Source organism: Betta splendens, chromosome 16 (assembly GCF_900634795.4).
Source record: "Betta splendens chromosome 16, fBetSpl5.4, whole genome shotgun sequence".
Classification (NCBI taxonomy): domain Eukaryota; kingdom Metazoa; phylum Chordata; class Actinopteri; order Anabantiformes; family Osphronemidae; genus Betta; species Betta splendens.
The window spans coordinates 20,282,755-20,295,217 of NC_040896.2; the positions used below are offsets into that span (position 1 = coordinate 20,282,755).

The following is a 12,463-nucleotide window of genomic DNA, read 5'->3' on the forward strand; positions in this document are numbered from 1 at the left end:
CAGCATTAATCCCAGTCAGACCTACTGTATAAGCAGCACGTGGCCTAACAAGATTCTGGCATTGTCACATGAAAAACAGAGAATTACAAATAATTAAACAAGCTGTGTCACTGCTGGAGTCTGTGTTTTTATTATGTGTGTAGTGATGGATGATGGGAAGCAGAAGCAGCTCATAGTGATGGAAAAAGCGAGCTGTCCTACAGCAGCACCGACGCACAATACGTCACTTGTGACATTTTACCCTCGCTCATTTTACAGCCCCATGTCAAATAATACACTGTGCTCTCTCTCTCTCTCTCTCTCTCTCTCTCTCTCTCCCTCCCGCTCTGTCACATGCACTCACTCAAATATGCACACGTATGAGTACAGTACACGCATGGTTATTGGTGTATGTGTGTGTGTGCGCGCTCAGATGCACAAACGCTGTGTCCGGCAGCAGGCGGCACAGGCTCCATCAGATAAATATGAGGCTTATAATGCGACCACAGAGACGAGTCTGATGGGATCAATAAAGAACGGCGCTGCAGGTCATCGGGAGAACACAGCGAGGGGATAAATATGGACTGGCTCATCGGGAAACAGAGCAGTGAGACTGATGGGTACACAGGACCGCATCTTCCCTCGTGTGTCCTCTCACCTGTCTGACACAGATCGGACAGGCAGATTTCTTGCTCTGCTGTGCTCTAGACTGTGTCAGGCTTTCTTGCTGTATTCTGATACTCTGCATGTCAACTGTTTGTAGTTTGAGGCTCCATTGGCTTTGACTTACTGGATTTGTTTTATTCACTATCTAAAGTTTTTTTCCACTGAATTCTTTGTTGCAGGTGTTTATTGTGTGTCATTGTAGAGGAGTTGCAAATTAGTTAAAGTTAGCGGGTTTTGTTGTTAATGTTGTAGAGTTAATTGGCTTCACATTCAAATTATGTGTGAGTGGCTGCGTTTGTATTCGTTTGCTATACTACAATTTCTTTGGGGGAACTGGGGAAAAGCACCAATCCAAAACCTAACAAATAGACACATAAACACAATATATAGCATAAATTCACTTAGAGTTAAGCAAGTCTTGCTGCTTCTCAGTCAGAATCACACAAAATCCACTTAACACGTTCCATTTCACATGTAGCTATAAAGGGCCGCCCGTGTGTTTGTGCGTGTGTGTGTGAAGTTCTGAAATGTGATGCTCAGCTCTAGCACAACGGGGTGAGTTGTGCTTAAAGTGACGTTTGCTGCTAAAACAGGAGTAGAGCAGATGAACTAGCAGATGCACTGTTTACAGACAGTAATGTGGAGGTTAATGTGCATTTCAACAGTGTGTGGAAGCAGACTGTACAAGCCTGCTAATAATGCGCAGAATTAACTGAGATATCATTTTCAGACAATATCTTCTGAGATTATCAGAGTAAAGCTGATGCTCATTGTACAGCAATACAGAAATGACCACAATATTAACTAACTTGTCTAGTGATGGTGACTGTGGTGATGGTGTAATAAGATTGGTTATTATTTTATATTAATATTATATTATAGTTTAGTCCAAATAGTCAATACCTGGATTTAAAATAAATAAAAATGTTGCTTCTGTTTTGCTTCCATAGCGCATAAATGGCTGTGATGTCAGTCATTATGTAATCTTTTCAGGCATGTGTTGCTGACTCAGCTTTGTGGGGGTTTACACAGAATGAGCTAGTGATTCCATCTCTTCACCTCGGTGTGCAATTCAAGGCAGCGCTCAGATGTCACTCAGGCTAAGCTGATCTGCCTGCCGGTTACTCTGAACCCGTCTAGTTGCTTGTCTGCGCTTCTGGGAACCGGTGGGTTTGTGGCGGGGCCCCCTATCAGTTACTGATGTCACTCGGGTCCAAATAGAAACTTGCGGTTGGACGGTGGGCTCAGGTGGATTTAGGTGATGGCCCATGCTGCCGTAGTAAAGCGTGTGAAAGAGGGCTACTCACATGAAGCAGTCATGTCCAAGTTTAAGTTGGCCCAAGTCAAGATTTGTCATCTCACTGTTCATTTTTTCATTATTCTTCTCATCTTCATCAAATCATCTATAAGATATAATTGTAGTTTAAGTACAAGTTATGCCACACACATCTTACCATGTAATATCAGTTGTGTCAGTACTTTGTGTCTTTTGTTTCCTTCATCTCTTTGTGTTCTGTATGCACTGAGCTGTGCACACTTTTTCTTTAATGTTTTAGGATCAAAGAAGAACCAAAGCCTCAGCCGGCACAGTAAGTAAACTTCATTACCCAGAGTGCTCTAGGCTTTGACACTTCTTCCTGTCAGTCGGTGCTGTATGCTTCATGTGGATTCCTCCTCTTTGTCTGGGCGGACGACGAGAAGAAATGTCACTAATGTCATGGAACGCTGCACTTCATTCCTATAACTTTGAATGATTGACCAGACTATGACGGCACTAAACATCTGACTTCCATGATATCAGTGACAATGGCGTTTCCCTTCTATCAGCTTTGTTAGAACCGGGCCCCGAACCTTTTCTCCTTATTCCTGGTCTCTGACTGGCTCCCCATTCTCATGCAGTCTGTCATCTGCACTGTGATATGCTTGTGCAGCTTCGTATTTCAACCACCAATGTGAACTGGATGCAACTGTGCTGCACCACTGTGCTTTAGCTGCATTATGACTGAATGTACCTGTAGCTAGTCTGAAAACCCCTACTGCAGCACCAAGCAGGAATAAATGACACTTACGTCACATTTGGTGCATATCTCATTCCCATTGGCTGTAGAGCTTTTCTGCTTCTTCTCTCCCAACTCTACTGTCAGTCTGTCAGTCTCAGTTGTTTGGTTGTTTGGATGTTCCACCGATCGCTCAGCCTGTGTCCTGGCCTCCTCCTCTCTCCGCTGGTTGTACTGTATGTCTCTGCTACTGTTCCGCTTTAAAGAAACCGACCTGCTTCCTAAAACCTGGTTTCAGGATAGATTGTTTTTTTCCCATGATGACTCATCCAGTCACACTTTGCTTATTTGAACAGGTGGTTTCCCTTTAGTGGGATCACTGAGCTGGTAAATAATGTTCTTCAGCCCCAGCAAAAGTCCCAAAATGACAAGGAGCCAGAGCCAGACACGTAAGTAATAGTGCAGACTTTTCTGATCTACTTCCTTCTCAGCAGGTATACACATCAGCTGGATTCAAGATTCAAGATTCAAAAACTCTGTTAATTCCAGAGGGAATTAACAGCAAAATTATTTTGCACATCCTAGTGCACCAGGAGATTAGAAGTGGTGTGATTTAAAAGGTTCTAGTATTACTCGCAGGCCAATATTAACAATCAAGATGCTTTCACCTCTGTCTGAGAATTGATCTGCGTACTTCAAGTCCTTTCATTGTTCTTTCAATGGAGGGACCTGAAGGGGATCTTTAAAGCGCGTGAGAAAGACGCCGTGGGACTGAATGCAGATTCACCATGTAATGTCGGAACTGCCTGTTAAAATAACACATTCACCAGGTCAATACAAGCAAGGAGAGGTGTAGGACAGTGATAGAGGTTGAAGGCAGTCTACTGATCAATCACTGGGCGATCAGTTACGCTTTGAAAACGATGATCAGCTGAGGAGTTTTCCAGTAAGTTTTCTGTCTTGCGCGGTGTCCGGTGTCGCTTTTTGCTGCTTGTGTGTGACTTTTACCTGGAAGGCAGCCGTTATTATTACATCCTGCTCACAAAGGAAGGTTGAGGCTACAGCGGCATTTAGCAAAAAAGTAGGTTAAAATTTAATTTACTCAAAAGACAAGTTCTTAACAAAGTAATTGTTATTTTAATTAATGTTTCACTATTATAACATTTTTCAATCTTGTTCACAGCAACATTGCCATTTTTAGTAATAAATCACCGCTAATACACTGACACTAAAAAAGCTGGCAGCTAGCTAGCGTTGGGCGCTAGCAGAGCGTTTAAGACACTAGCTAGCCAAGCTAGCCAGGACAGCCTGAGCTAATGTAGCTTTTGTCTGTTATGTGTGTAAATAGATAGACGTTAGACATATGTCTGGCTGTGTGTTGATCAGTTTTGTGCTTGTTCTTAAAGTCGAGTGCTAGATAATGAAATGACAGCTTCACTTTTAAATTATTACAACTAAAAATGGTAGTTTGCCACTAAGTTTGTGAAGAAGTCGATCCTTTTCCTTCAAAACCTGGTCGACCTCTGATCTCAGAGAGGCCTTTTCTTTGCGCCTGCCATAGCTGGCGCTCCAACTATGTTGTCATTTTCAGTGTGCTGAAAATTTTTCTTTTCTTAATTCTGTTTTATAGAGAAACTACTACTAACTACTACTTAGAATTTGCTGCGGGACAGTTAAAAGTGGATCACGGGCCACAGTTGGCCCGTGGGCCACACTGTTTGGACACCCCTGGTCTGGATTAACACATTTAAGCCTATGTGATAAATGCATAAACCACTTTGATACTCTCTCTGCACTTGCGATTTGGTTTCACACCTGATCTATTAACGTTCAGCTGGGTTTGTGGCTCCAGACGCCTGTAGAGAGCTTGTAGTTCAGCCGTGGTGTTGATATGCGGAGCCTTCATATCCAAGCGAGAGGCTCGTGTTACAGCCTGTGTGTAGCTGCTGTGGTCCAGAGGGCTCCGATGCGCTTGCATGAGACGGGACAATGGGCAGAGTATGATTACTCGTCAGCTGTGTCGCCTACATTTGACCGTGTTTGACCGAATAAGTGAACCCTTGGAATGATCACCGTGCAACTTGAATCTACTCTCACTTTACGCTTTATTCACTCTTTGTTCTTTGTTCTTCTTCACACTGTAATTAATCATGACTTAATTGACAACTCTGCGTTATGCTTATCTTTTCTCTTAGACCCTAATGTTTATTTCTTTTTCTTTCTCCTTCATCTCGCTAGGAAGCTGTATTCCTAGATTTGTGAAGCTTTTCTGCTTGGTTGTGTTAGAGGAGGAACAAAGTCTTACAATAGCTGACCTGATATAGTAGAGACAGATAGAATCATTGGGTATCTTCAGTTGCTCTTTCCAACATTACGATAGTGAGTTGCCCAGAGCTTATGTTGTGACTTTGGATTAAGCACATTTCTTTGGAAATGCTTTAAGGGAAATTAAATGAAAATAAAACATAGATTTTAATGAATATATGTAGTTGATCCTTGGCGAATATGGCATTTTCCATTACAACCTTCATCGTCGTGTTATCTGGCTTTTTGACAGTAAATGAGATTTGGTGGGATCAGTTAAACAAGGCTACAAACTAATCTCTGCTTGGTCAACACACACAGGCTGGGACTCATTTAGCCCTTCAATCCCCTAACAATCACGAGGAGGTGCATGCCATCGGTGCTCTAATGTTTTGGAGACTGAGACTCACCTGCCGCTGCGTGCACCCGGCCTTCAGGGGATGTGTGGCTGTCGCATTTGGGCTCTAAAGGTCTGGTTGTGGGCAAAGGACGGGTTTATCTCAAATGCAGAGCTGTATGTGGTAAAAGGATAGTGCTGCTCAATAATTCACAAGTGCTAATGAATGTTGCAGGGGATATGTGGGGCGAAACCAATTCTAATCGCCATATTATGAAGTCAGCCCAGTGTTTAGTTTCCAAGGAGACGCTCAATTGACATGTGTCATACAAAATGCATGTGAAGAGTGCATGCAGGGTTTTTTTCTGTACTCTCCCAGTACTTGTTAGGAGTAAAGGATCAACTGCGGAGGTGGCTAAACCTTGTCCTGCTTGTTTTCCAACCGTCCCTTGGGGTATTGTCCTATCAGCCAGGGGTAGCCCCCTCCCATCTACTGTATAAGATCATCAGAACGAGGCAAAGTCACTAGATGCTACACTGGGAAGGGCAAAAAAGGTGGTGCTTTCTGCTGTGTGTGGCCACCGATCGTCTCCTACTGTATTATGAAATAATAGAAAGCCACTCTCATTGGCTTTCTATTCCTATCGGTCTAGCTCCGGGGTGTTATATGTCTCACCTTACGACTGTCCTGATATAGAAACACAGGTGATGATTCATTAAACGCACAGGAACCTGAGAAAGTGGAATTAAATGATGTTAAACTTGCAAAGCAAATTTGATACCTGCCTCCCGTGTTTTAGAAGCGATATCAAAGGGAGCTTAGCTTTGAAGCGTCCTAAGGTCATGTTGTCCGCTTTTCCTTTTCAAAATTTCACTCCCTGCAAACGTCTGACATTTTAATAGTGAGCTTTTTGTGTATTTGGATGAAGGGAATAAACACAAATTTGACAATGATCAGCATAATCCTGATATGAATATATCTTATCAATGTTAAGGCTATTGTGCAAAATTAAACATCAACAACTTCCTACAAGTTTATGTGCAATTTCAAAATAGGAGGCAAACATTGTAACACAAACAGGCTGGGCCTTTAGTTTGTGTTTTGGTGAGAACTACACGCTGCAACAAGTCGTGATTTAATAGACCAGACACCGAATCAAAGCTATTTTTTCTAATCTCTATCCTTTTCTTATCTTCACAGGAAGTTGCACCAGCAGTTTGAGTCCTATAAGGAACAGGTTAAGAAGATGGGGGAAGAGTCTAAACAGGTTCAGGACCAGAAGAATGAAGCCCCGACATGCGGGATATGCCACAAAACCAAGTTTGCCGATGGCTGTGGCCACCTCTGTTCATATTGCCAAACGAAATTTTGTGCTCGGTGCGGAGGACGAGTGTCTCTGCGGTCAAATAAGGTAATTCGGGCCCACATGCTTGCTACTTTTCTACTATTTTTAAGGACAGGCACACATACAGATGTCCCTCCCAGCAATTTCTCCCCACACTATTATTACAAAACATCACAGTGAGATCATTATCAGACTGGAAATCCAGTCAACAGCATCTCTAACGGCAACTAATGCTGTCTTTAAGTCTCCTTTAGTTTTATTTCTGTTCACTGTGATGTGCTGATTCAAAACACCTATTCATATTTACTGTAACATACAGTTTTTCCATTTGACCACCGGGGGGAACCGTTCACCCTCTTCTTTTCAATAAAAAATGACCCTGATGGCTGCATTCAGCATCATTCTGCATCAGGCCCAAAACTTGGATTTCGTGTAATTTAATTACATGTAAATTTTCCATGTAATTTTATCACATAAATATCAGGTAAGAAGTGATATTTAATGTGAAGTGTTTCAGTCAGGTTAGGGTTATGCCATTAAATCACATAACTTAGGATGTAAGTATAATAAATATACTTCATTAATTCTCTACATCTGACCTTAACCTTGGAGGACAAACTCAGAGCATACTGTGAAGTGACTTACTCAAGGACCTGGTGACATCAACTGGGCTTGAACCAGAAACCTTCTGCTTTCCAGTTCAATGCTACACCCACTGCACCACCAGATGACCACTGCCATTGCAATAGAATTTTTATAAAATTATACAATTTGTACTTTTGGGATTGTTAAAGTACAAACTTGTTCTCTCTTTCAGCATTTCTATTAAGACTGTTCTGGTGGCTCAGTTAGTATACAGTAGTGTTACCTGTGATGCAAGAGGTTTGCAGTTCCAGCCCAATTGATCCTTCTGATGTATGTCTTATCTTAGTAGATATTAGCTTATCTTTTAGTAGATATTTCACATAATCCTTAAGCGATAAAACAGTTCATATGCAAATTGAATTATATAAAGTTTAGGTTTTACTTATGATTCTTCTGCACAGTGTCTACTGACCAACTTGTTTCATTCATTAATTTCAGATTTCAAGTAAAGGTTATTTGATGTTTTTGTGTACAGTATATGTTTGAGCATATTAGCATTATGTTTATGTAAAAACATACGTAAGCATTTGAAATCCTGTTTTTCATGTATATAATACTTAAAAATCATAAATATGTTTTATTAGGGGCCAGAATAATTTTTTTGAGTGTGCTTTTGTACAATGTGGCACTCCAGGGCCTAACTAACCTTTGTTAAATCCTCCCCACAGACTAAGCCAGAGCTTTTAGTATTAGGCCGCTTAAATTTGAATCATGAGTTGAGTTTTGATGTGATGCCATCCAATCCTGTGCTGCTGGAGTACGTGACAGTGCAACCAGGACCTACTAATGCCACTATCAATCTCTCTTTCCTGCTCTTCCCCCTCTGTCTCCTTCCTCTCTCTCTCTCTCTGCTGCAATCCTGCTCTCATGGAATTGCAACAGGAGGATAAAGTGGTTAGCAAATCCTTTTCTGCATTTCTTGGACCTATGTCCTAACACAAGCATTGCACATGAAATTCTCTTCTATGTATATATATATATATATATATATATATATATATATATATATATATATATATATATTACATATACAGCAGCAAATAATGATATGAAACAGCACTAAATGTGAGTCTGTGAAGTTTGCAAAATATTTTTTAATATGGTACTTTTCAAACACACAGTATCCTGAACCTCCATGTAGGGTCGATGCCAAGCTCTTTAAAAAGTCTGTGTTAATGCTGTGGCTGATCAGGCTGTAGGCTGATTCAGATCAGTGTTTTTGTAATATTTTAAAATAGCTGATGATCAGACTTTACTAAGCTTAAACTCCTATGAATTCACATATTCGGCAAACAGGCAGTGCTTTGATGTAATGAGTAGATTAATAGAAATCACAAAGGTAAACTCAAATAGTGTCATAAGCACTGAAACAAATGTGGTGGAACTCTAACTTATATTTTTATAAGTATTATATTTATCTTGGGTATAATTTGTGTGTGCATTTTCAAATGCTAGCTAAACAGTGTGTAGGGGTAGCATACCATTATATTCCACCAAAACAACAGGGCAGCAGGCCTGGGGGAGACCTCTGGTCTGTTGCTCTGTCCAGTGCCAGGAGCCCAGTTGTACAGGCTGTTATTGTTCCCTGGTAGAGAATAGGTAGGAGATCGGTTACCGTGTTGTGCAGATGGCGTTGAGTAATAACAGTGAGCGGTCTGGCACTGTGTGGTGGCAGCGCATTGTCAGGGCGGCCATGGGATGTGCCCCTGGTGCAGTGCCACCTACTTGCTGTACCTGATGATGGCCTGCCCTCTTGGCACTTAAATCCAGTATGTGTTAGCTTACTGGTCACAGCTGTGTTGTTGACAGTGTATTGTCATAGACACGGTGTCTCCTCTGTTTACGTGGTAACGAATTCCAGGTTCTCAGAGATGACAACAGGGGTCAGTGAGGGCAGGTTGAGTAGATGTAGAGGAGGAGGCAGGTTATCAAGTTAACAGCTTCAAGTAATTCACAGCTGTTCTAATGTCAGCACAGGTCATCATATACTTATTCATGCAAGGCATTTTCTTTAAATTCAGGATTTATGCATATCTTGGGTATAGTTGATGTTTGTATGGGGGGCAAAGGTTCACTGGAATATACAGAAGCCGTGAGAGTAGAAAATAAACGAATGCATAAGCTTTGATAGAATCACAGCTCTGCTCAGTAACCCTGAGTATCACTCACTCTATGGCTCTATTTAACCTTTTGTTGTAGCATAACAAGATAAATACAAGATAAAAAACAGATAATACATCTCTTAACAATAATCGCTGCTCACAGCTTAATCATAGCTTAACCTCTCCAGAAGATTCTTGAAGTACAATGGACAGAGTGGTGTGCCCAGACTTCGAATATAAAATATCTTTGATATACAGAGGATAAACTTTGCTTCTGTTCTGTGGAGTCCTGTGAATCTCAGCTTGTAGCCGTGGAGCTTCCCCACCATTTCCTCTGATGTGGCTTCAAAGGGGCCTGAGAAATCAACTGTCTCCAGGGGGGAAGTTATTTGTGATTAAAGCAGCTTGTGAAGGTGCTACATGTACAACATGGCCCCTCAATATAAATCCTATATGATTAGGATTAGGATAAATTAGTAATACATTTTGTAAGGTAATAATTTAATTTTAAAATGCATTTTGGATTGCATCAAAAAGGTTTAGTGCGTTAGTGGAAGAGACCAAATACATTTTGGGGCAGTAGTCACTAGTGGACATTATTTGCATGTATGCAGAGCTGCAATGATGCAAAGGTCTGCATTTTTAAATTGGCTGCACAAGGGCTTTAGCGGAGCATTATTGCTCCACGGTGGCTGTATTTTCTCTGCTGCTAGACACAATTCTGCAAATCCGTCATGTGGGACAGATGGCGAGCTCAGGCTTAATAGGTAGTTGCTCACTGATTATTTAGGAGCTTGGTTTGCTGCAACCATTTTCATGAAGTCCTTTAAATGATCTGATCATTCAAGTCACTATGACTCACCATGTGCCTGTGCGATAAAAACGGCTTACGAAACGTCCCTTGTTTCCCCGTTGGTGACAAAAATCTTCCAGCGTGAACATGACTACATTTTCTAACACGGGTGCGTTGTGCGTGTTCTCCCATTCAGCCAGTGCGCCTTCAAAGTGTGTCAGTTGACGCTGCCAGACAGGCAGTGCCAGTTGCTTTTCTGCGTAAGCGCCTCCTCATGTGTGTCTATCGGACTGTGCGAGCGGAGCGGAGACGCGCCGCATATGTAATGAGCTCCAGTCAACTCCGCTCCGCGCCGCTCAGACTCTATCACAGATGAACTGATACAGCGGTGGTGGCAAACATAACGTGATTTGTCGCGCTATTGCTCGGCTCACATTTTTTTCTCTCCCCGCAGACCTACTGACATTGAGTCCGGGCTTTTTGCGCGTTCTGGCGCACGGGAAATCGTATTTTTTAACGAATAAGGAGAGAATTTTGGATTTTGCAGCGGCTTTGATGACAGAGAGTGCGTTGGTTACGTGGGCTTGGATTTGATGGCTTGAGTCCGTGCTATAACCTTCACGGTCCTCCCAGCAGCCGCTGTCCGGCAGGCAGCCTGTAGTCGGAGCTGTCCGCGGTGCTGAAGGTCGGAGCGCTTTCCCCGTTTGCAGGAGCGGTATAGCTGCGGACAGTCGTCGCCACATTAAACGGACGTATAGGCGGCGATCTATCAGCACACGGACGCTGATTCCCCTCACTGGCACCATGGGTAAGCTGGCCAAGCCGCGGACTGTTACTGCTCGTGTTGTTGGTCAAAATATGACCATTTAATTTCTGCAACTCAGATTAAAAAACAAATTAATCCTCACATTGGGACGTAAAAATTCTTCTTTTCGTTAACTTGTGATTTGCCGACATTTAGCGACAGTTTTTACTGTGTGATGTAAGTGAGGCTGAGGCTGATGTGGGACTGACACACCAGCCATTTCTCCGTCTACTGTATTTCCCTCCTTGTCCTCATGCCTCTGAACTTCAAACAAGGAACATAAATATTCATCAAGTCTATTATTATTGCTGGCCCGCACACTAAAATTAGAACCTCATTAAAATGTAATTCGCAACATGCAGCTGGCGTTGCAGCATGTGAATGTAAGCCTCCCCCTTTCTTTTTATTGGCGCCTAAACGAATTACATCAAATTTCCCTGCAAACTATTCATTTTGGGAAGATTACTCCAAATCCCCATAAGACTTAACTGAGAAAAGCATAGAAATGTATCTATTACATTTAGGAGTTTTACATTGTGCCTCAGTAGCTTCATACAATACCAACTTATCCTCCACCTCAAACCAATGGTTAGGAAATGTGAAATATTGAAAACGCAGTGAGTGTCACCTGTCGTCATATACATTATTCGGTGTCATGTACATAGTAATTTCTGTCATTAAAGCTCATTACAGTGTCACAGCAATTTGCTCTGGATTTTAGCAGATGGTACTGTATCCTTACTGAAGCCTGTGTACTTAATATGGACTCCAGACCAGGATGCTCTGAGGAGCACTCCACTCCCCAGACAATGGGTTTTTAATGAGTGGTTAGTTCAGGTGAAGGGGTGAAACGCCAGAGCAATAGGACACCCATGACACTACACCTACCGCCACATGAATATTGCAAAATCTGTAGGTTTTTTTAGAGGATTTCTGAAGATATTTGTTGTATCAATTTTCCCCATGAGCAAAGCAGTGAGTATTCAGAACAGAAGCCCCCTATCTTCACCGTGATTCTTCTAACTTTTAACTAAAATGGATGCACAAGCAATGGCAGTCTCCTCTAATGGCTTCTCCAATACCTTTACATATAATTGTAAATATGAATGAAGGCAAATGTGCCATTGATTTAATTTGAAATGAGTGCTTTCTGTTTGAGCACATTGTGAAATGCCTGGAAGGATAGTGCTGATTCACTCCGTAGCCCGTTAAGTAATGATGTAGTGCACCTCACTGGCCACAAGAGAGAGCACAGTTATTATACTTATTCTATGTGTGGTAAGTGTGCTTGGATCCCTTCAGGAGATTTTATAATGGAGCAGCTACAAAGCTACTAAAAAAGTACATAGCTTAAGGGTACATATGATTTTATATATGTGTACTTTGCTGTTTCGCCATTCAGAACCTGAGTATTTACAGGTTTTTTGTTAGTCCGTCATTCTTGGACATCTGTGAGCTATGCATTTCTATACTCCGTTTAAGCACAAAC

General features: G+C 41.9%; 1 protein-coding gene across 22 annotated transcripts in view; it reads left to right on the plus strand.

Annotated features, from left to right (window-relative positions):
• Nucleotides 1–12,463, plus strand: part of rims2a (regulating synaptic membrane exocytosis 2a) — an 88,800-nt gene that overhangs the window by 9,838 nt on the left and 66,499 nt on the right. For 18 of the 22 annotated variants that reach the window (XM_055502992.1, XM_055502975.1, XM_055502976.1 and 15 more), the window contains exons 3-6: nucleotides 2,202–2,234; nucleotides 2,999–3,091; nucleotides 6,485–6,695; nucleotides 8,157–8,168. In XM_055502992.1, the coding sequence (XP_055358967.1) occupies nucleotides 2,202–2,234; nucleotides 2,999–3,091; nucleotides 6,485–6,695; nucleotides 8,157–8,168 (349 nt within the window). The remainder of the gene's footprint in view (nucleotides 1–2,201; nucleotides 2,235–2,998; nucleotides 3,092–6,484; nucleotides 6,696–8,156; nucleotides 8,169–12,463) is intronic. The other 4 variants (XM_029130421.3, XM_029130422.3, XM_029130425.3 and 1 more) reach the window with 2 other exon arrangements.